The sequence below is a fragment of the Rhamphochromis longiceps genome, linkage group LG22, assembly GCF_057381845.1.
Source record: "Rhamphochromis longiceps isolate RC_006_pf linkage group LG22, R_longiceps_female_GT1.1, whole genome shotgun sequence".
Classification (NCBI taxonomy): domain Eukaryota; kingdom Metazoa; phylum Chordata; class Actinopteri; order Cichliformes; family Cichlidae; genus Rhamphochromis; species Rhamphochromis longiceps.
The window spans coordinates 17,242,406-17,267,422 of record NC_140577.1 but is presented as its reverse complement, the minus strand read 5'-3'; the positions used below and the strand labels follow the sequence as shown (position 1 = coordinate 17,267,422).

Here is a 25,017-nt window from a genome sequence, read left to right as displayed (position 1 = left end):
GCCGATCAGCAAGCACTCCAGCGGGTGGTGAAAGAAGCTGGCAGAATTATTGGAACAAGTCTGCCAGAGATCAGTAATATCTTCCCCACTCGCTGTCTGAGGAGGGTGCACAGTATCCTGCGGGACCAACATCACCCTGCGCGCCACCTTTTCCATCTGCTGCCCTCAGGGAGAAGGTACAGGTCTATACAGGCCAGAACATCCAGACTGGCCAACAGCCTGTATCCACAGGCTGTGAGGCTCCTGAACTCTCTGCCCCCCTCTCACGGACAATAACCATATCCAACTTCTTAATAGCAATGAACTGGTCTGCATTGGTGCATCATATCTTTATTCTCTTCCCCCTCCTGCCCCCCCCCCCTCTTTCTTAAATAGATAACTATCATATCTGATATCATATCTCACAGTACAATAATATTGAATGGGTTGCATTGTTGTATTTTGTCATGTTTCTCAGGTCTTTGTCTGAATTTCTACGAACATTATTGCTAAGGATTGTCTTATTGCATTGGAGTCACACTGGGTTAAATATGTACACTTGGGTTTTAAGGGGTATTTATTATTTTCTTCTTTTTTTGGGGTTGTATGGAAGCCCCAAACGCAATTTCATTGTTCTTGACAATGACAATAAATAAATAAATACTAAATACTTTTACACTACTTAGACATGCAGAGCGGAGGAGCCGAGGATCAGTCACCAGACTGGAGGACAACCTGCTGAACCTCCTGAGCTAGAGTTGCAACAATCGCAGTCTGAAAGACTTGTAAGAATCATGAGCATAGATGAAACACTCTGAAGGCTGATTGATTTTTTAAATCTATAAAGCAAGTCATGATTTTAAGTAAACTAAAAGCAGGAGCGCTGGTTTAGCTCACTGGGTAGAGCGGGTGATAAAGCCATGGATAAAGCTAATGCAGAGGCCTTGGGCTTGAATGCACCCCGAGGCCATTTACAGCACGTCTTTCCTGTCCTATTGCAGCAAGAGTTAAAAAAATCTCCTAATATATATTGCAGAGAAAGATATTGTATGTAATGCCAGTATTTTCTTACATCCACGGGATTATCAGATCCCACAATTCTCATAATCCAACTTGATTTCCCTCAGCTTCCAGCCTGGTTTTCTTCCTAAAACCATAGCTATCCTCCCCATGTGTGCAGTTCAGTTCTCCTAAAATGCTGAATAGATTTTTAACAATCAGTTCAAAGATAACTGCATTCTCAGCTGTTGTAATGTCAAAAAAACATCATTACCACACTGAACGTATTTTGAGTAGCAGGTTTCAGTCATCCTTACAACGATTCCCCTCAGGACGAAGGAGTTACACATTCCAACCCCTTCTTCACCTTCTTAAGTCATCTGTCACCGCACAGCTGTGTGTCACAGACGCCCTCAAGCAGCTGAGTAATGGAAACGCCCACTTCAGGATGCCTTAAGTTGCAAAGATGTCTGTGACAAGATGTAATCACACGCATGCGGGAAAAAAAGGGTGCGAGATAGCTCACCAACGAGCAAAGACTGGAGGCAGGAGGCAGAGAAGACAAGTGCAGCTGAGAGATTCATCACCCTGGTAGGCCAGAAACGCTGACAGCTCATGCACGACTTTCTATCAGTAACTATGAAGAAAACTGTCAGGACTGCTGGCACCGGATGTGCCACCAATCTGTTAGCCTCATGTTGTCATGCTGTCAAAACAAAGACCCAGACATGAAAAGATCACGACACACACACAGACGTGAACCAACAGAGTGTCATCCAGCTGCTGGACTGCTGCAGAGGAAGCACATCAAACACCAAAACAGACAGATTATCAGCTTAGGACGCTAAAACGCTTATGACAATCATAACGCTGCTACTACCAACTGCTGCGGCCAGAGGTGTGTGCGTGTGTGTGTGTGTGTGCCAGTGTGTCTGATATCATGGATCTCCCATGACGTCTCGTGCAGAGCATGCAGCATGTGGTGCACACCTCACAGAACAGTAACGCAGATGTGGGGGAGGATTACCTCAGACAGACACACGCCAAGCTGATCTGCTCAGAAACAACAGGAGGAGGGGGTGAGAATGGGTTCAAACACCCTACCATAAATTCCTCATCTGCATCTACGCAGGAGGGCACAGAAAGGACAGGGGGGTAAATAGATGTGGTGGAGGAGGGTGGAGAAAGTGCCAGAGAAAGGAGGGATGGAGGGAAACTGATAGAAAAACACAATAATATAGATGGAAAACCCAAAGGGATGCCGAGCAAGCACTCAGCCTGATTGATGCCCCCCCACATACACACACACACACAGAGCTGGACACTTATTAGGTCCATTAGCGGCACATAATTGTTCCGGTTTTCCATTTTTCATACATCACCACTTCTTACTCGTGTGGTCAGGAGAAAAACAAAAACAAAAACATACAAAGAAAAGTACACACAAGCCTGTGTGTGTTGTGACTTTAATGGGATATAACAGGTTGGCGCTTCTGCACTATTATCCACAGTCATTGTGTTTAAGCTGCACTGTTCTCAACACTGGCCTAAAGAGCTCTGATGTGTCTTTAGGCAGCTCAGTCCTCTGTAGCGATTCTATAGGCTAATCTTATTGTAGCTCCGCTCATTAATAAGCCAGCACTGGTTTCAGTGTCTCTCTTAGAGGGACGAGTGAAGCAGAGTGAAAGAAAAGACAAACGCTGCTGTGATACTGTGACTGAAAATGGTCACAGAAGGCAAAAACTGAGTCGCTGTAATGAAGCAGACTGTCAGAGGGGCCGTGGTGTCCACCTCAAACTCCCATCAGGCCCTCAGACACAAACCAATGAACGCTGATCGTATTATTTATATAAAAAGGTTAATGCAGCTTGTCTGCTTTTAATACAGTTGACTAAAAGCTACACAAGATTAAGGTTTTACTATATTGATGTTATATTCCATATTTTTATGAGCTTCCAGACCATCACGGTGTCCAACAATCATCCTCTTGTGCTTTAAATCAAACAAATGCGGCTCTGTGATCAGATTTTCTTAAAGTCATCTATGGTTGCGAAAAGCGGAATTAAATGGGTATAAGTATTAACCCCCATTTATGGCATTTGGTATTGGAGAAATTAAGAATTTCTTAATTTCTTACTACTGATAAGTAGTGGTGTGCGATACTGCATATTTTGGTATCGGTGCGATACCAAGTAAATATGGGCCAGTATTGCCGATACCAATACTTTTCCATAAATAATTTTATATGTTTTTTTATGTTTATATAAATTGGTAGTGTTTACCTGACAAGCTTTCTACAAATCCCACATTTTGCTGCGGTCTCATTTTCGACTTGAAAATACAGCCACAGGGCGCTACTCTTCTTCTTTCTTCTGTTGCATTTTCTCTGTGCTGATGAACCGAAACCACAGAATTGCAAACAGGAGCGGAACCTAAAGTAAAAAATCGATCTCACCAGGCTAGTATCAATCTGATACCGATACCGACTTGGTATCAATACAATCGATATTTGGATCGATCCGCCCAACACTACCGAGCACTAGTACCATCAAAACCTTAAGGACACCCATCCTTTTATATGACAGAAGAAAGAAAAAGTATAGCAGGTCCATTTTAAGGTGAAAGTATACAATCCCACCTTGTGGTACATGAAATTCTTCTAAACAAGCTCTCCCTTCCTAGAAAGCCCAGGATGGACACCCATCAAAGCTGTCAGGGAGTGACCTAGACGTCAGTGACATTTTAGGCATCATTACCTCACGATGTTTGATCTGGCAGGACGTCCAGCTGAGGCTGGTGAGTATTTAAGTTCTGCAAAATAAATAATTAGTCAAAAATGAAATTGTAAATATAAACGTAAAGCGATACGACATCAATAACTGAGCGACTTTTCAAAAAAAAGTCTATCTGCTAATCGTGGTGTAACCACCATCAAAGTGACCTCCAGTAGTGACTCTTCCTGTCCAACTTAAAGTTCCTCTCTTATCTCATCTGACCCCCCCCCCCACACCTTCCCCGAGGATACCATCACCCTCCACCACTCCTCATTCCTTCCAGCTGATCCCTTCCCTCTGCCTCAGTCAACCCTCCACTCCCTCCACATACCACTTAACCCCAGTGTAACAGCTTATGACCCACCTTCTTGACACCAGAGTTCCCAGCTAACATGAAAAACCTCCCACACACCCCCTCTGAGGAGGCAGTGATTGTAGGGCCAGGCATGTTGGAACAGCCTAATAAGACTATCATCCTGAGATAACCTCTGACTTACAGCTGGCAGCTTTATCTCACTCCACATCCTAAATGGAGGTTTATCTCAGTTAGCTCAGCATGTGATGAAGCTCTTTACACAAACAGACATTTCTGCTAAACTTTGGAAAGTTACAAAGAGACTCTGTTACTAAAATAACACTAGACTGGATGTGCTCTGAAAACAACTGTCATCTACAGTATACCAGTGATCAGAATGACCCATTTTCTCCACAGGGAGCATTCAAGTTTCATCAAAGGACCGGAAAAAAAAATCTGCCTCTTGCAAGTCACGGTTTGTATCACAGCAGCTTCCCAGACGCAGGTTAAAAATGGAAGTCAGGATGAACTCAGCAGGAGTTTTGAGACTTTATTCTTCAAGTCGTCCTCAATATCAAACTTCTTCAGAGCGTCCGGAGCGTCAAAAGACTCCAATTGGATTCATTTCCTTCCACTGGGACTTGGAGAGCTTTAACTTTCTGCAGCCTACGGTCCTTAAGAAATAACTATCAGCTGTGAAAACTTCAAGGAGGCACTCCTCCTGTAAGAATGCAAGGCCTTCGTTTCCCCCAAAAAAACCACATATATGCGCACAGATGGAAAAACATATGTAGGTGCATGCAGTGAATACAAGCACCCACCCACACACACACACACACACCCACACACACACACACACACACACACACACAAGCAATATTCCTGAGAAGTACAAGTGGGTCTACTTAGGAAGAAAAAGGTCAAGTGCGCCATGTGTGAGACGCTGATAGACTTAAAAGCACTAAAATACTGTGTTCACAATGGACTACCAGGTCATGCTTATCCTGTTTTGGCATTTGCATAACCTTCATAATGCGCTTCTGTTGAAGTATCTACATGAGGCGGTCAGTGAGGTCACACCATGGTAGAAAAATCAGCATAGTGACCAATACGTTGATTTAAAGAAGATTTGCTTTTAGCCCTGAAGTATGAAAGTGATCCCAGAGCTGAAAAAGAAGCCAATGAACAAGTGCCGAAACATGTAGTTCCTTAAATGACCACTTGAATGATCACTTTTGTTAATAACTGTACAGGGGTGACTATTTTTTACTGCATAAAGCTTAAAGTTTGGCATTATCCAGAACGTGGATGCTTAGGGTAGCCTGTGTTTGCTGTTGTCTCAGTGAAACTAACTTCTTATTTTAGATCACAGTAAGTAACACGCAGACTTTGTTAGCCCAGCTAGCTAGTGGTTGCTGATAACTTGCCAGGTTTAGCCTCTCATTCACTTACAGACACTCATAAAAACAAACAAACAAACAAACAAACCAATACAAGTTTGAGTCGTCCAGATTTTCAAATTTGAAGCTTCAAAACAGTATTTCTAAACAAATGGGTGATGTCATGTTAGTTACATCATCTATATACAGTCTATGTAGTAAACTAGCTCTCTCTTTTGGTTTTGAAATACAACCTATTATCAGATTTATTGGTTTTTATGACTAATATTTCTTTAGTATCTTCATAACGATACAAAAAAACCATCACAAAGAAATATTCTCTGCAGCACTACAAACAAAACTTCAAAACCTTATTTGAATGGTTTGATAAGTTGACAAGATAATTACAGTTTACTAAAATTAACAGCAATTAAATTAAAAACTTTGCCAAGAGTTTGGGCTTGGTTTCGATTTTTGAAATGGTGTTAGAGGGCTGCTGCTCAATAAAAAAATAATGTTGATGATCGACACTAACTTGAGATGGTTAGATTTTTTTCCAAGCAACAATGCCAAACTTTCTTTGGAAACGGCTTCAAAACCATAAACATACTTCCTTGTTTTATCTGATAGTGAACTGAATATCTTTGGGTTTTGAACTTCTGGTCAGATTTAAAGAAGAGTGACATCTAATAAATCTCTGGGCTCTGTGAAACTGGCAGCTGTCCCACTTAGTTGACACCAACGCTGCAGTGTTGTGTTTTGGTAGTTGAGGGGAAAACCCAACAAAATGACAGAGGCCTCTGAATTTCCTCCAAACCACACAGTCATAATTCCTTTAATGAGGCTTTTGGAGAGAAAGAGAAGGAAATGAGTGCATGTGGGTGTGCTTGCCCCTGCATGTGTGAGACTCAGAAAGTGAAAGCTGGAGAGAGAGAGGGGGGAGAAAAAGGAGGGACGGTTGAGGCAGCAGATGCGGGGAATGAAAAGCTGGTTGTGGTAAAGTGGAGAGAAGGTGAGGGGGGGAGCATGTGTGAGAGTCTGGGAACAGACGCTGGTCCTGCATCCCCGCAGCCCATCTCAGCTTGGCACAAACACCCTACCCCTCGTCTCCAGCCCCCTTCAAACAGCTTAACCACGGCCCAAACAGCCTGGCAGCGAAGCAAAGCACTTCCACTTAACCATATCAAAGTCAGCCTGGCACTGCACTGAAAGAGCATTTAGCCCTGGAAAAAAAAAAAGAAAGCCCTATTCCTCAGAAACGGCATGAGCAGCCAGGATGGACGTCTGCGTGGTTTTATAGGCAGCCGATTTTCATGTTGTTTTGTTGTTATTTATATGTGTGCTGGAGATGGCTTTGAACTGAAGACTTCTGATTGCCTGAAGAACCTTTTGATCAACTTGGAGGACACGCAGCTGAAGAGATAACGTCAGCTCAGTTGGAAAGCCTTTAAACAGGGCTAGATTTTTAAAATTCGAGGAAATTCATGCATCCCTCTGGGTTAGAGGGCCCAGGAAGCAGCAATCTGGCAGGTAGAAACCTGCTAACTACTGGCAATGTCTTCTGACAGAACAGTCAGGGCTCACTTCACAGACAGTTCCTCCTCAGCGCTGCTGCTGTTCCATTTATCTGCTCTGGTTCAGCTGGAAGATCCACCGTGGGTGGTTTCAGTGGACAATGGATGCCCTATGACCCTGCCTCATCCCCAACAAACCCGGAGATGCATTTGTAAAAATCACTGGCCTGATTCTGGCATTTCACTTGCACTGAGTCCCAACACGTGTGGATGCTGCGATAATACAATTTTAAACCTAGTTTGCATGCTTCCAATCAACACTGATCACAGCGGATCATCTGTCAGAAGAACAGAGTGACACATGACACAAAGAGCCGCGCACGCACATGTTCGAGGCTAAATATACTCTCCGTTTTACAGTGTCGGAGTTCAATTTCCTGAAGTTGTTTATTTTCAGAAAAGCGTGAAGCCCCCAAAACAAATTATTATTCTATAAGTTTAATTATGTGATCTAAGAGATTTATGTAAGGGGTTGAAAATGAAATTATTATAGGCTTCCGTACGTTTATCCTCCACTAAGCTTCATCCTCAGTGAAATCAATTCACGCGTTGCCTTGATCCACTAACCCAGTGCCCGGGGGAATCAGCCTTCCTCCACAGTGGGAGAGGAGTTCCCCTGAATGAGCGCACCACACCAAACCACGAGCCTATTTTGTTCCCGGTTTAACCCTCTGTGAAGTAGCACCGAACAATGCTTCAACCCACCTCTGGAAAAACTTCACGACAGCGGCTCCTCAGCGGCGTCTCCGACCGTCTACCTGCGCCTCTCCATCCATGCGTAAGAAAAATATATATATAAAAAACACAAAAGTGATTTCTCGCTTTCTGCGCGGAGGGTTTTAGCACCGATTCAGTGACAGTTCAGAAAATCTCATTCCCAGAGAGACGGACCAGCTGCCCGGTTGAGTGATGGATGATCGTCGCTTTATTTTTCACCCCCCCCACCTCGACGAACAGTCGTCGCGGCTCCGACCAGAGCAAACACTGAGCCCACTCACGCATTCCAGTTTGTGTTTGCAGCGCTCCTCCTGAACAGCGACGGCCAATCAGAGGCGGAGGATGTCACGGGGAGGGCGGGGTCGATCTTTTCTGTACCCTAACCACGGCTGAAGAATGACCCCCAACTCCATCGTGTGGCGGTGGGGGTGCCCGTACGTGCATTCATTTACGCGTCTCTCCCTTTGTCTCCATCTCCGAAAATGAACGAGCTGTATTATCGTGAGTTTCAAAGACTGAATACTTCTGTTATTTAATATCTCACCTTGATAACCCTGCAAAAGGTGGCCAATATCAGCTGAGATCATATTATTGCACAATTTTGCAGACTTCTTTTGGTGCTTTTTATTGGCTATAATCTACAAGCTAACACTCATACAGACATCAGACAGGGTTACTGCACTGTACGCGCATTGGTTGATGTCTCAGCATGCTGTGAAGCTGCCCTGTTTTATCTGCTGTGTACAGTGTAGATAATAAAAACTTGGCACAGATAATAAGGGGAGACTGGGAGCCAATAGGAAACATTTTTCCCTCTCTGAGGAATTATTTGGAGTGTCTCTCTTTTATTTTGATCTATAAATAGTCCAAATGACCATTTTTATTATTTCTATATATAAATATGTGTAATAAATATGTGCCAAGCTAGTGATGTGCAATTAAAAGGAAAGACCTTCATAAACATGCTGTTTGTAAAGGTTTATCAGCTACAGGATATGATCTGCACTTCATAAACCATTCACTAATAGGGATGCGTTCATGCACACTCACATTAGAGAAAATATAGAACAATGTATTGAGTTAGATTATGAATTATCTCCATGTGCGCTCTGGACAGCAGTGGGATCATGTTTAGGAAGCTTTCATAGCTTTAAGGAATTAAAATAATTTCGTGCCTCATTCTGCAACATTTCACCAGTGCCTCGCTGTTTCATTTCTCTTATTGTCAGGTTGTACGACTGATTATATAATTACCCGTGAATGTACATCTTAGCACCAACAGATTATTCCAAATCACCTCGTCAGCCTGTTTGCCTCAATAGGGGTTTGCTGGGAGGTCTTTTCCTTGGAAAGCAAGCTGCAAACTAACCGAATTACATGCGAGGGAACCATGAAGAAGACAAACGCTTCCATCTTTAGAAGCTACAAACAGCATGAAGCGCAGGTGCTGCTATTTGAGGCCGAGGGAAAATACATTTCTGTGGCACGACTTATGAAGAGCGACTCGTCGTGAAGTGCTCCTGCCAACATAATTGCCCTCCATAAGTGGATACATTGTTCCGCTGAGTCCATACAAATCCAATTCAGCTCACCCTTCCAAGAAGCAAAGGGAGCAGAAAATGGCTTGTCCCTTTTAATCCCTCAGCTTGGTTTTTAGTAGAGAGAGGGACTTTTAAAAAGACTCACCGATATGATTAATCTTAGAGGGTGGGTTCATGAGGTTTTCATGCAGGTTGGAAATTGGTCAGTTTCTTTAATTTTGTGTTAAATTAATTGTCTTTTCTTAAAAAAAGGCCAAAGGTGCTCTTTAGGGTGAGAAGCTGTGATCAGATATAAGTGGCACAAGGTCTAAAAGAATCAAGAAGAGACTACAGAGATGCATAAGGTGGTTAAACATTGTTAGAAACACCTTTAAAACACATCTTTCCGTCTTCAGGACTGCTGATCGGCCAGCTGTACAGTGCATTGGAGGGAAAGCTGGGTTTGCTGTCCTTTAATCCTTTCCTGGATAAGTGTGCAATAAAGTGTAACACATGCCCAAATCAATCTTTATGAGCAGAATTTTAAACTGAACGGATCGCTGATTTCACCAGCGTCCTGCAGTAGTTACAGCAGGAAGGGGAACCCTTTCACTTGTGACCACAGACTGCTCAGCTGTGATTCACCGAGTGTATTAGTTCCTTGTTAAAACATCGATAAAAAGGCAGAGAAATCCACAGAACTCATAATCTGACAAAAGTAGGCTAGCTTAGTCATAAATCAAAGCCTGTTGAGCCATCGACCTTACGGACAGCTTTTGTGGAGCGTGATTTCGACATGACACGAATGTAACTTAGCTTTAGGGAAACAGAAGAAATGAGATGACTGTGAATCTGTAAAGTGAGCTGACAAAGTGACTCAAATCGTCAAAGTCATTCTTGATTTAATTTCTACTTGATGGGAAATGCATACGCCGGCCATTAGGCTGCATAACGATGATGACAGATACAGACAGAGAGGAGGGATGAATGAAAGATGGATAAAGGTTTAGAGGAACGACTTGGAGGAAATGTCCTTATTGTATTTCTTGCTAAAAGTCAGATGATGATTTAAAGTGTTTATGTCTGAAGGGAAGCCATAAAGCCACCATTTGGCTTAACGACATAATGCTAACTTTCTGAATTGTTTTTATCACCCTAAGGCATCTCTTCCTCATTAGCAGCTCCATATGTTCTGCTGTCAGCGAACTTTCCCCACCTGAGCCTGCCAGATAAATGCAGCCACTCACCTCAAACACGATCATTACTCAGCCTTCGTCTTTCACACTAACTGTGGCCGAGCGGTTCATCCCTATTTTTTAATCATCTTTTCAGCAAGTACATTTTTATTTGCTCGTACTTTGTGTTGTGCATTTTTCTGTTAAATCTCAGGTCCAGTAGAGCCAGAGAGTTGGTTTCCATGAGCTCCTCGATTAGCACTAACACACACACACTCTCTCTCTTCCTCTCAGCTGTTGGACAGCCCAGCCTGTAATTATGGCTGTCATCAACAGCCCCTGACCAGCAGCTATATTTACCTCCGTGTACATGCACACCACAAAGAGAACAACATATAGACCAGGCAGACCAGTTACATACAAACAAAACCACACATCTAGCAATATGTTTTTAAAAAAAGCCTGCATACCTAAACTAAGGCTAAAGATTTCCTCCACATGTGCGAATTGAGTTACACAATCAAGGAAAATCTGGATCTGAATCAGTTTTTGTCCAATATATTATCCTATATTGCTAATGAATCAACTTGCTCTAAAAAGTTTGTCCCTTCGAAGTTCTGCCAAGCAAAACACCTCAGGTAAAATGCTCGTGCGCACCTGTCCAGAACTTAATGAGTCATCTTGCTAACAAACAGGCAGACAAGCAAACAAATGAGCTGGAACAGTTACATAACGCCCTCAATCAAGGTTTAAAAAAAGAAGTGCTTTTTCCTTTCTCCTTCCTTCTCTGGTGTGCTCCAGCTCTGTCAGTCCCTCCCTGATTTAAACTGCACTTAAAACATACTTGTTCCACACTTGTTATGGTGGCTGCCAGCGTCTCCTGACTTCTTTGACTTTAAAACCTTGTTTCTGTGTGGGTATAGCTGCCAAGCGTACGTGGGTGCATACCCTGTTCACATAAACCTACACACCCTTTCATATACACAAACTATGAATGGAAGAACTTCCACTGACCTCCCAGCAGCACAGCTCCTTTCCTTCCATACCAACCTCCGCCGCTGCTGCTGTTCACCACCTTCAGTCTCCTGCTCGGCCTGTAGCGCAGCATTGAAACTCTTGTCTCTCTCTGTAGCTCAGATTCTACTTCATTCAAACTTTTTTATTTTACATTTTACTCTTTTCTTGATCCTTTTCCCATATTCCCTCATCTCTGCTTAACGGCATTTGACTGCTAAAGCCACGATGATTTCAAAAGACCACATGACTGAAGAGCCAGGAGGTCAAGGCTAAAGGATGTACAGGCACAGCTGATGATGATATGTGTGTGACTGAAAGGCTGAGTGCCGCCTATGCTCAGATTACTTGCCTCGTTTAGGTCGAATCATTGTTGAATTTTTCTCCTCTGAATCCAACACCCATTACGACATCAGCAGCTCTACTTTCATTAAAACCACGCTTTATTATTTGCTATTTATTTATGTGCTCTAAATATGCAGCTGCTTTTACTGCTGCCCAAACAATGCACAGATTTAATAGGTAACCACGAGTGTAACTCACAACATTACTGAAGCTTCTGCTCTTTGCAAGTTATATAAAAGGGAAACTCAAGCTTTGTGTTGTGAAATATGTTTCAGTCTTTGTTTCAAATCCATTTCTCAGTACATCAAACATGTTCTGTGGCTAGTTTTCAGTTCCGGTTGATTGGAACAATCAGCAACACTCATAAACCTCAGAATTGGTTCAGTTTACTGCACAAAAAAACCCCTCTGTGTATAGACTATCATTAGGGTATTGACACACTGGATGCTGGCATGCATGTGAATGAGAGAATTATCTCTGGTCTGAATCTCGGTGGAAATCCAAGTGGACAAAGGCACCAAAACGAGGTGCTGCAACCTGTTCCTGTGCAGTTCTTGTGCACAGCTCTGCGCTGCCACAGTAGTGCACGTCTTTCTGGATCTGTTCCACTGTACGACATGCTGGGGATATGCTCGGCCAAGGGTGGCTTGGCAACTGGTTGCATCCCATCAGAGGGACCCATACCTCATTTTCAATGTCTTCTACACACACATAAATATATCATAAAATCTATTTAAAACACAATCTTGTTCTTTATTTTTGACAAGTATTATCACTACTGTGAATAAAGTTTATTTAAAGCTGCTATAAGTTTGTACAAAGCTGCCTATTATTCAGTACGTCTCTCTGAGTCAGACGTACTGTACAGAGGTGAATCAATTACAGGCCGTGTACAGGCATGGCTCCATGGCTCCTGTCTGCTTTGGTCTGTAATGACAGCTTGGCTGTTGCAGGTAGACTCCTGGCCCCCCTGGGGCTTGGAGGCATCCCATGCATGTGTGTGTCAACAATATCATCCAACTCACAGTCAGAGTAACCGACAAGGCGTGGATGTGTGTTATAGAGCATGTTTCTGACTCTGTATAGATTTAAAAAGCTCCACAAATGAAAAGGAATTCAGCAGCGAGGCTTCTTACTGGTTTTAGCAGACACTACCACATAACCATCTTTAGAAATGGTTAAGAAATGTGACTGACTGGTTTTAAAACACGTCTGTAAGTGGTGAATTCATTTCATTAAAATACATTTTGAACTGTTTTAGTTTGGAATTTGTTATTTATAGTGAAATGTTGCTGTGGAATGATACCACTTCGGTTAACATTGTCGCCTAACAGCAAGAAGTTTCTAGTTTCAAACCTCCTTGTCCTCTGGAGCCTTTTTGGATGATTGCAGGTGCTTCCTGCAGCTGCATGGATTTTCTGCAGGTGCTCCTGATCCCCCCACCTCCACAGTCCAGCCGATGTTCATGTTAGGTCAGCTAGTGAGTCTAAATGGGCCTTAGGTGTGGATGTGAGCTTGTACTACTTCTTCCTGATGGGTGGCATACCTGGAAAGAGAACTCTGCAAGATCCAGGTAACTTTCTCAGGATTTATGCTTGTGCTTAACCCTCACTGGTGGCTTGTCCATTTAAATTACATGCACTCTGACTCAGTGCCAAATAACAGGCGCTAATCTGCTCTGTGAAGAGCCATGGGTGGCCTGCTACGCTCCATGCTCTAAACAGAGTTACCTCACTGTGAGAGTAGTTCCAAACCACTAAGTGTAAATCTTGCACGCCCAGTGCTGACCACAGCACACACTGCCATGGTAACCGCATGAGAACTGTAAACCGAAAGGTGAAACTGCCGCCTTTCATATAAACCACGTGCAAATATCAGTGAGCAACAAAAGGGCTGAGATATGTCTGCAGAGAGAGAAAGATTTCTGCTCTTCCATCATCTGGCTTACTGAATGTTGCACCATCAAACGTCCCCTTTGTTTTTGTTGCTCTTTTAATTTTTCTCTCGCCTCTCATTCAGTGAGAGCTGCAGAAAATAATAATAGTAATAATAGTTGTAGGCTTCTGGCTAAAGTAGGTCAGTGAAGCCAACTGTCAGAAGCAGGAAGAGGGGAGATGTAGAGCGGAGCAGTAATATGCCAGCTACACTAGGTCCCCTCAGGTCAGAGCTTTCCCCAACACAGAGCAGCCGCTGACGCATGAACTGCAGGACTGTCACGTTAGTCTGTTAGCGTGTTGCATCCCCGTGGACAGAGACGACATCTGTGGCCACACACTGGAGGTTTTGTGTGTGGGTGGACTGCCAGTGTGTGAATTTTCAAGGCAGTTTTCAAACAGGAATGGCTCAGTGCATGTGTGTGTCTGACGGCGGGGCGAGTTAGTTCACATCAGTCTCGAGCTCAGCCCGCTCCCCCTGTCGTACTCGCTCTGATAACAGATATGCATTTCCATTGATAGCATCCCTGACAAACCAGTTTGTGATTGGCAGTCATGGGAGGGTCGAGTGTCTCTTTATGTCCCATAAAAGTTCAGCTCAAGCTGACAGACAGCAACAAACATCGGCCAAATTACTGCCTGGTCTGACCACCGTGCTGCCCGACTGAACTCTCTGTTTTTGCTGCGGGGAAAGCTCTTCATCTAAGTCTGATATAATCATGGTGTGAATTTCAATTGCAGCTTACACACTTTAACAGTGAAGTGAGTCACAGGTATGAGGGTTTTCATTATTAAGACAGTATTGTCTGCTAGACCCCAGTGCCACAGATTCTGATGCTATAAAGAAGAGTAAAAGGGAAGCAAAAACAAATATAATTTTAGTGCCAGACGATATAAGCAACAATCATACCAAATACTGAGATTCCTTGTGTAATTTCTCCAGAAATACTGCCTTAAACAAGCTCTGGCAAGACAAGCTTTAGCCCAGATATCAGATTTTGCACTACGCGATTATGGTGCCGTGATAAAATGATAATATTGTGTGTAAACATTTTGAAAAAAGTGCTTTAAGTCAAAATCATTCTCAACTTCCACGGTAGTGGTGACTTTAACTAGCATAACAAAATAGTAAATGCCAAAGCCATAACGTAAGCGCGCCAACAACAACAACCATAGAGGAAATCAGAACATCCGAAAAGACTGGACCTAAAAAATATGTATTATTGTCTTACATGAGGCAAATGATAAAAATCTATCTAAACAGGCCTGAACAAATGTTACTTACATATCAAGTGTTCAGTTTGTACAGCTAAACCAGAGCACTAAGCTGCAGTGATTCACTCAGACCTGCCACAAGCAGGGCAAAGGAGGGCATTTAAAGAGAGCAGCTAATGTTAGCTCCAAAACCGCCTTTCATGATGGAACATGAGTGTTTCCTGACCAGTTGGTTTGTGGTTGCTAAGGGTTGATGCTAATCGCTAGAAAAATGATTGGTAAAACTCCAGGAATGACATGAGTCTCATAGGAGCACGCACTTGGTGACAGTGGGAAGGAAAAACTCCCTTTGAAAAGGATGCTCAGGGAGATGCAGCCATCTGTTTTGCATTTAAATTTCTGCCCCAGTCTGATACTCAGTTTGAATTTTAGCAGCTCCTCTTGAACATGCCTATATGCCTAAATGCACTCAGCTGCCACCATGTGATCGGCTGATAAGACATTTGCATTAACAAGCAGTTGAGCAAGTTCTGACAAACAAAGCTAGTCATTAACTGAGTCAGGTTTGACTGCACAGCTGTTTTTCAGATCTAAAATGGGCTTAAAGGATTTCCAATGCAACAAAGAGCTCAGACTCTAAGTGCAGCGCACTATATGTTGCAGAAGTTTTCGGTCTTGTTCTCTGCAGTCTCGTTCTCTCTCATCGCACAAGCACTTCAGTCTCACCTGGAACCACTCAGTATTTTATCGGCATCTTATTCTTTCTACAAAGTGGGGTAGATCATAAAAACACTTGATGCACTAGTGCTGGTTTAAATGACGTAAAATTTGCTAACTATCTAAAACTGAAGTCAGCTTTAGGCACTGCGCTATCATGGCTCGATATCCTCTTTGCTCCCCACTCATTGGTCGTGATCCACTGTCATCGGGCACAATGTCAGCGGGGAAGGATTTGGTTTCCTCTGCTGCACAAGGCAAGTACAGACAAGAGGCTAAGAGGGGAAAAATGGATTTATGAAATCCGACCAGGCTTCTAGTCTTACAGCCTTCTCCTGGAGCTCTGTATGTTATGCTAATGGCTCGTGTTAAGTGTGCGCGCTCGTGTTGTGGGGGTGCATCACTCATCTCACCCTCAGGGCAAAGAGATAAAAGCTTGTACCGTGGAAGCGAGATAGATTTCATGTCATCAGAATGATAACATAATAAGAGCTCATCAGTACTCATATGTGAAGCTGTGATTTGATTATGACTTTGTGAAATGAAATTAAGCATGTGGCTGTGTGGTAATATATAAACCTCTGACTCTCATATTGTTGCTTAACCACATTACAATGAGGTGCATTCAGCTAATGCTGCATAAAACACACAACCCTCAACTTTTACAGTGGATAAAAGTGTTTTCACCTCAGTCCAGCTGTCTTTTCCCTGTGTCCTTATTACCAAAGAAATGCAGTTCCTCCACTGCTGCCTCCTGTTGCAGGAGAAATTCCTGTACAATGGAAATGAGTCCCCAATTCTGGGGCTTGAGACATTGTTCCTTTAAGAGAAGCCTGCGTGTCGAGTCATGCTCCTATTTATTTGTTCATCCTTAAAATCTCAGGTGTTGATTAGCTGCAAACCTTAAAGAAAAGCCCCCCTGGCAAAGGCTTAAAAGAGTGGAGGCTTAAACACTACATCAAAGGCGTAAACGGTTTCAGGGGTAGTGCCACTTCACGCTATCGCTCAAAGCTCCACCTGCCTTTCACCTCGGTGAAATTCTGCAGAATCCACTGTGCTTCGGGCAGCTTTCAAAAACTGCACTGCATTAAAACAAACAAACAAACAATAGCTGGTGAGGTCAGCAATTAGTGGTTTTGTCATGTAATTAGCAGTCTGCAGTCAGGGTAGGGATGAATCCTGTTGTGCAAGAAGCAGGAACAATGCAAAAACATTCCTGCACGAGAGCAAGAACTTTTTCACAGATTTAGATATTTTGAAGGACTTACTTCCTTTGTGGTTCTCTAAACTTTAACTCAAGGTGCTCTGAGGCCTCCCTGATACCGACAACCCTCCTCACTTGTGACTGAAAGCCTCTCTTCATGCTTTCTGAGCTGACCCAGTTAGTCAAACACTGGTTTATTTAAATACCAAACACCAACACATTACTCCATCCATGGCGCCATCGATCCAGCGCTCAACTGTATTTTTACTGTCCTGCTATGCCTGCTCCCGTTTGAGACGTGCCGCTCTGTTCTACTTTGTTTTTGCACACAGCCACAGAAGTAGACCAATAATCACTCTCTGGACTTCACATGACAGGAAAAGAAGGAGTTAAAGAGTTTATTCTGGTCTCAAAGAAGCTACTGTTCACTTTTACTGATGCAATCTAATTTTCTGTTTTTCAGAGAGGCTTCAAAAAGGTAGATTGCGCATGTGTGTGTGAATGTATGTATAGAAAAAGGTGATAAGGGTATAAAGTGGACCCACTGTTTCTTAGCCTCTGTGTAAAACCACTTAAGATGTTTCACTGTAGTTTCTTTGAGCTTTAAGCAGAAACGCTCAGGTCCGGTGGGAGTTCATGCAGAGGTGATTATGCATGGACTCATGAGCGTGACTCTGTTTGAATCATTATACATAAATACGCATGTGCGATAGCTGTTCATGCAGTAGCTGCTTTCTTTAAATGGGCGATTGAGAAATTTCTCTCTACTAATACTGCGACACATTAAACAGAAGTGAAAAAAACGCCTCTAAAACTCCTAATGTTGATTTTTGTGATTGCACATTTCAGCCACTGTATCACAAATAAACACAGGGGGGTAACACATAAAATAGGTGGCAATGATAATATATGTGAAGTTAGTCCAAAGGTTTAATCTCACTGTAAACATCTGCCAAGAGACCTCCACATGACACTTTCTCACGTGTTCCGACTCAGAAACACAGAATTTAGTTTTGCATACTTTATGTAGCATCTTTCACAGACAGCTATCACAAAGTGATTTACAGAAGACAAACATTCATGAATACAGTGGGTATAATCTGGTCAACATGTGCTGATCTGCACACTGTGAGCACACTTATCACGTCCCTACAAAGCAGCTGCTTTTTGGCAGAGTACTTTGAAACACATTGTTCCTGTGAGCAAAGCTAACCGAGGCTTTTTGTTAATTCATACGACGTGAACTGGAGTCACAGAGTGTGTGTGAGTGGGGAGGAGAGGCAGGAAAAGGAGGAGAGAGAGTGTGTGCGTGTGTGTCGCTGTGTATCTGCTATGTTCAGGCACTCTGACATTTCTGCTGCCAGGCTAAAAGTAGCACTCCTTTAGTCATAATTCAGCTCAGCACAGAGGCAGAAACGTCTGTGAAGCGCAGAGCTAACAAAACTTCACATACACTCCCTTTTTTATAACGGCAATTCTGAGTTCAGTGCCACATTGGGGTATTGTTATAGCTGTTGTAGCGAGGGCTGTGATGTCTGTTACTTCCTTCATCTGGCTTTTATCTGTGCGTTTAAGACACCACACCATGCTTTTCATTAGACTCTACAAAGCGATGACAGTGATGAGTTTCATGCTTGTAATTCTCAGCTATTTCTAAATGAATGGACACTTATTTTTAGACAGAAGCAGAATGAAAGCAGGCTTCATATCTGGAGCCAAGAAAGAAGAATTTTGCCAGTGTTTTGTCAGATTTCTTCTTCGAATCTTATTTCCTGCGTTGTGGTTAGGATTAAGGTTTAACGTTACAGGAGGAAAAAGGTCTTTCTCATGCTTTGAGAAGTGTAACTCCTACTTTCCCCCTGAATTCGCCGTTTGACCCCTTGTGGTGTCGAGGGCCGTTACAAGCCTGCAGAACAATGTCACACACTTTACGCTGAGCGCATTCAACACAACGCTGATGTGTGCATAGGAAAGATGTGAAAGATATGCAAATGGTTCACTAACTGTGATTTGACTGAGAAGGGAAATAGGACAATTGTAATAAATTTGCATTTGGCACCAATAAAAATGAAACACACACACACACACACACACACACACACACACACACACACACACACACACACACACACAAAACAACAGAATAAGCCCATCGCTAATCCAAAGAGCTAATTAGAACAGAAAATATTAGTGATCCGTATTGTGCAACCTTCCTCTGAGTCTATGAATAAACACACTCATGCCTGCTGGCCAAGCGGCACATGAATCCGTGTGCTGTGATTGGCTGCTTTGTTGCACAGAGTCATGTGTACCTCCTGGCAGCGCTGTTCAAAGGGAACGTCACATTACCATCGGTGAGTATCAGTCAGAAGTGGGTCAGTGGAGGCATTTACATACGTCGCACACCAAATGACGAAATAACTCGGAATATCCTCCTCCGCCCCGTCCACTCGCCATCTGACAAGCTGCAGAAGAGCCTTTTTAAGCCTGCGCGGACCCTAAAGATAAATGTATTAATGTATCAAAGGGCTGGTGTTAGTGTGTGTAATCCAATCAGTTAGTGTGTAATTTAACTGCTAAGAAAAGCCAGTGTAAACACAAAACATGGGAGAGCACTTGTAAAGCTCTGATGTGAGGCGTTTGCCTCTGTGAATGAGAGTAATCGACCATTTTGCCACTGATGCAGGGATGTGCTTATCAAAACGAGGAAGGGAAACAGTTTCATTGGAATTAAAGGGACAGTTTTTGGGAAGTATGTGTTTTGTTTTCTTGCCAGGATCTAGATTTGAAGAAACACCATCGTCTGATGAGCTTATCTTAGCGTAAAGACTGTCAAAAGTACACTGTTTTTTCCCGCTGTCGGTGCAGATAATGTTGCAGAGCCACTTCTGCCTTGGCCAGCCTGCATTGCAACAGGTTTGAGAACCTGATGTTACGTAGCAGAAGTTGCATTCATGGCCAACAAAATCTGCAGGTTCTGCATCATTTAAATTTTTGCCGTAGCCGCTTCCCATAACCGCTGACATCACTGGTTCCTGCTCTGGACCCAGCCTTTTTGTGATGGAAATGATAAATGGACTTGTTCTTATAGTGCTTTTCAAACTCTATTTGAGCACTCGAAACACTTTCTTCCTGCACGCCTCAATCCGTCACATTCACACAAGCCATTTTTTTCCCGCCTAAGTGCTTTCAACCTAAAACTCACACAGTCAAGCTTTGATGGATGAATCGGAGCAGAGTGTAGAATCTTGCCCGTGGTTACGTCTGTGTTCAGACTACAGGATGTGAAGGTTGGTGTTTCCTCCCATTTAGTGGACCACCCACTCCATCTCCTGAGCTACAGGGCCTGAAAACTAGTTCAGGATTCTGCACCAGAACCATCACAGCATTTGTGGGAATGAAGCATATGTTTTTAAAAAACTAACATTTTTCTTCATGCGAAAAACAGAAAAATAGCTTTTTGCAAAATACCGAGCTGTTCCTTTAAATAGACGGGGGCACATTAAAGACAAAAAGTGTCATGAGATGCACATGAAACTATAAAGCATCAATATCTGGTATTGTGTCGTCTCAGTCCTGATACTGGAGATTACTTTTCCAACAGTTACTACCCGAGCTGACACGTTTCTCACCTTCTCATGAATGATCATCAGTAAAGTTCTGCTGTTGCTCATCACTCTTCCAGCATCCAGCTCACCTCAGGTTATGATTACACTTTGTTTTAAAATAGCAAACACCCCCACCCCACCCAAAAACAAACAAGAGATTTTCTTGTGGAGAATAATGCTTGTTAAAAACATCTGCTTGTTATACAAGAACGCCCCCACACGCTGCAGAGGGCACTGCTCCTCTCGGCTTTCTAAAAAGGGTAAAAGTTTGAAATCGATTAAAAAAAAAAAACTGCACAGAGCGCCTGTGATGAAGGGAAACTCGAGACACAGCTGAAGCATTCATTACACTGACCGTGATTTTTTCATTTCACTGAGACAAATCTATTTATCTTGAGGTTACTCATTTTCCATCTCTGTGTTTAGGAAAGGCTACTCAACCGTGCCGTTGACAACGCCACCTACACAGCTAGGGAGAGCCCTCTGGGGCGCCCTTCAACCATCATTTTTACCCTTTCTTTAACCCTGATCATAACCACAACTCACAAACCAACCAGTCTGACCTTGCCGCAGCGCTGGGGCAGCTGTCTCGGCCCTGCAGCCCACCTGTCAAACCCACGCCCGCTTTAAAACACTTCACATTTGACTCTTGGCAATCCTACCGTCCTCGTAGAAGACGTCCTCCGCTTCTTCGCGCATCCTCTCATCCAGGTCGTCCTCTGCAATGTCGGTCACGGCCATCACTATTCCTCCTCTTCTTTCTCTTCTTCTCTCCCTCTTGTCTTCCTTCAGCCTCAGAGAGAGAGAGCGACTGGGCTGTAAAAATTGAATCGACGCCGGCCCGGCCTCTTCGCTACAGGCGACAGTCCGATCGCCGGCAGGCTCCTCGCACAAGCAGGAGGGGACAGGGACTGAGCTGAGCTTCAGCTCTCCGCACGAGAACGAGTGCGTAAGTGCCAGGTGAAGTGTGTGTGTGTGGGTGAGAGAGAGGACTCCCAGCGACCTTCACCAAGTTTCAGCAACAGTGCTGATTTCATAACATCCTGTGCAAGGCTGAAGTGAGAGCGTGCCGGTTGGAGAGCACTTGTATGAGTAACTGTGCGCATGTGTGCGAGCGTACAGCACGGGGAGGATCAGTAGTGTGTACATGTGTTTCTTCATGTGTGTGCGTGTGTGTCCATATGCACATTATGGCTCTCCACAATGAGTCAGCTCAAGCGCCTGGTGATTTAACCAGAATAATTAGATTCTTTATTTTAAGCCAGCAAGGACATGCAAAGAGGGTGTGAAAACACACCCTGTGTGTGTGTGTGTGTGTGTGTGTGTGTGTGTGTGTGTGTGTGTGTGTGTGTGTGTGACATGGTGTGTGAGACATGAAGCTGGCTCTGCTTGTCATTCCTTCACAGCTCACTAGGAATCATGGGACCACACTGATCTCTCCCTCTATTTTTTTCTTTTTCTTTTTTGTGACCCGCTGTGAGGAGGCCTTGGCAGAGCCGGTAAAGTCTGTTGTCATCTGCTGTTGCTGAAAGCCTCCACAGAGCTGCTCATGCAGCAAATAAGCACACTCACCTGCTCTGAAAGAGACAGATTTAGATTCAGACAGAGTGGGAGAACCTCTCGCAGAATAGTAGTTTTTACATTTCAGTCTTTTGCTCAAGACTACACTGAGTCACACACTTGAAATCTGTGTTTAGGAAGCGCAAACAGAGATTTCTGGCCTTTACAAATATGCTTTAAAACAGCGTAAAGCCTCCGGATACTTTCATTCTCAGTGTTAAAGTATTCAGTCAACTTTTAGTACAGTACACAATTGTTTAGTACAAGATTTCTCTTTAGAAGCAATGCTTGACTTGAGTGATGCATCTAAAAAGTGACTAATTTATCTTTGGACTGGATATTAATCCTGGTCTCTGTCATCTGTTCCATATAATCATGCATTTATAGACAGGGCGTTCGCACGTGTGAATAAAGAGATGTCGCCTCCAGCTCTTTGTCCTTTATAAATGAATATTTTTTTCATTTCACCTGAATACACGACAATCTGATAAATCTTGCTGACTGCCAAGGTTTTAAGGTCTTTCTATAAATCGCAGAGAACAGAAACAAATGTAATGGTCATTGTAAATGTCTCCGGTGGAACAAGAATTAGAGTCTACAGTGATACTAGCACCTCTCCAAGTCTGTGGTACTTATTGACCATACAGCTGTGCGTTCACCTCCACTCATCACAGGTATGAATGTAGTGGTAATTTTGGGCTTTTAATGTTTTCCTTGAGCTGTTGTTTTTCCAGGATAAGATGAATAAACAGCATACGTCTTCAATGGACTTTAAAAAAATAATTGGGTGGAAAAGTTTCAAGTTTCAAAGTTTAATTGGTTAGAAACATGTTTCCCTGCAGGACAAAAAAAAATCTAAATATGAACTAAAGAAACAAAATAAATTATAATACAAAAAACAATTAAAAACAAATAGTAAAAACAGCAGATGAGAAATACAGTAGAAATATAAGATAAATGCTTATGGTGACCATCAACAAACTTCCGGTATAAGCAGAAGAAATCACTAAAAGCCCCAAACCCCAAAATGAGCATCTGACCTCAACTGGACATCCTCAGTCTTTATCTGCAGGTATCAGCATGTAATACCTTTAAATCCAGTAATTAAGAATGCAAGAAACAAATCATTTAAAGAGATTAACAAAGTAAAGCCCAAAAACTGTTTAAAACTGTAAGAAATCTTGTCAGGTAGTCTAATGTTTAGCAGCTTGACCTAAATAGAAATAAAGGGGGTTAAACAGCACAGACTGGCACTGAACTCATGTGTTGTGCTGTTTTAGAGAAAAACAAAAGCATGTAGAACGGCTTGGATATATTTTTGGAGTCCTGTCATGTTGCGTTGCATAATGACAAACTCTCTAGCGCACTTTATAAGTCTGAAGTAGTTTTCCAGCTTTTTAAAAAGCTTTGGTCCATCCCCAGGAGGCCCTTTAACAGCCTCTTTCAAGCATTTCATGTCCACTCCTAAATTACTGTTAACATGCAGCGCTTTGTGTCTTTTTGACCTTTAATTTATTCTTAGATGGAAACGGTTTGTTTTTTTAATAGCAGGCAGACAGAACTTTCTTCCTCTTTCTCACTCTGTGCCTACATCTGCCAGAAAGCAGTTTCTCTGACTCACCCCATTTAGACAAACCAATTTCAAACCAAAATAGAAAGTAGGCTTAAAGTCAGTTCATTATCACTTTTCCTTCAGACTTCCTCTCCCCAGCCGCTGGCTCCCTTCAAGGCCAAAGCTTGAGGGAATAAACTCATTTTCACTGGGGCAAGTCCAGACAATCCGGACACATCGCAAAAGGACACGCAAAGAATGTGAGACCAAAGAGTTGTTTTAAGAACGTCTTTGGGTTGAGAGAAAGGCTCGCTTTATGAGAGTATTTCCTGTTTGTGTGAGGTCGATAAGAGGAACAGAGTGTGTCGTGTTTGTTAGAGATGTGTTCAAATCTTATCTGCCAATCTGAAGCAACACAGAATCTGTGAAGATGGCTAAAACTGGCCGCTGCAACTCAAAACCCAAAGATGAAGTCATTCAAAAAAGAGAAACAAAGAAATCTGGCCCCAAATTCTGATTTTAACCAATTCAATTACATTAAATTTTGCATGTAATTGTATTAAGTAAATACAATGTAAATTAAATGTCAAATGAATTTTACTTAGTATACATTCAGTTCATACCAAACATGTTTTCCTTTACAATTAATTATTTGAATAAATAAGCCTTTGATTTGATATATTTTAGTTGTATTTTACTCAGAATTATTGCTTTATATTTATTGAGGGTCCACGTTTCCATGCAGAGCAGTCAGCTGCTTCCATAGGAATTAAGACGTAAGGAAGCATCCAGGTTGAGCACCAGTAAATATCAGCACCTCTTTAAAAGTGGATGTTTTCATAGTTTGTAGGTCTGCAACATTCAGGTGCCACAGTCTTCCCTGTAAATTCACCCAAGGTCAGAGTGTGCAATGCTCAGAGAAACGGTAAACAAATAAAATGAAGAGTAAGAATTTTAAGTAACTGTATGTTGATGAAAACTGTGCATGAGAGCAATCTGAAAGGCTTCTTCTGAATGCTGTCTTGTAATCACGCAGCCCTGCAAAGATCTTTCTCTTTGATTAACGCGACAAGAACCACACTGCAAGTTAAACTCGAGTGTCGGACTAAGTGACGGATCATAATTAATGCTCGCCAACCAGACTGCTGCTTCACGGCTAACAGCAGTGACATTTTGACTCGCTGCTCTGTGTCGCAGGGAGCTAGAGTCACTGGTCAGGCAGGCAAGTAAACAGAAAACACAGTGACACATGCAAAGCAAAGCCCACTGTCTTATGCAGACTCATCCCACTCCCATCTGTGCACTCCTATAACGAGCTGGTTCTGCTGTTGACTGTGTCATCATTATGTGCAAAACATTGTTGTTGTTGTTTTTCCCTTAAACCGAGGCTCACTTTATTCAATGCAAAAATGGTACATGCAAATGTCGGAAAATATAGGAGCTTCTCTTCTCTCTC

The 25,017-nt window shown here is 42.8% G+C and overlaps 1 protein-coding gene across 4 annotated transcripts in view; it reads right to left on the bottom strand.

Annotated features, from left to right (window-relative positions):
- ripor2 (RHO family interacting cell polarization regulator 2) overlaps positions 1 to 21,480 on the bottom strand; it is a 62,941-nt gene extending 41,461 nt beyond the window's left edge. The window contains exon 1 of one of the 4 annotated variants that reach the window (XM_085396606.1): positions 21,112 to 21,480. In XM_085396606.1, coding sequence (XP_085252732.1) covers positions 21,112 to 21,190 — 79 coding nt within the window. In that variant the 5' untranslated portion in view covers positions 21,191 to 21,480. Of the gene's footprint in view, positions 1 to 3,734; positions 3,829 to 7,705; positions 8,219 to 21,111 lie in introns of those variants that run through there. The other 3 variants (XM_085396609.1, XM_085396607.1, XM_085396608.1) reach the window with 3 other exon arrangements.
- Positions 21,481 to 25,017: the final 3,537 nt, after the last annotated feature.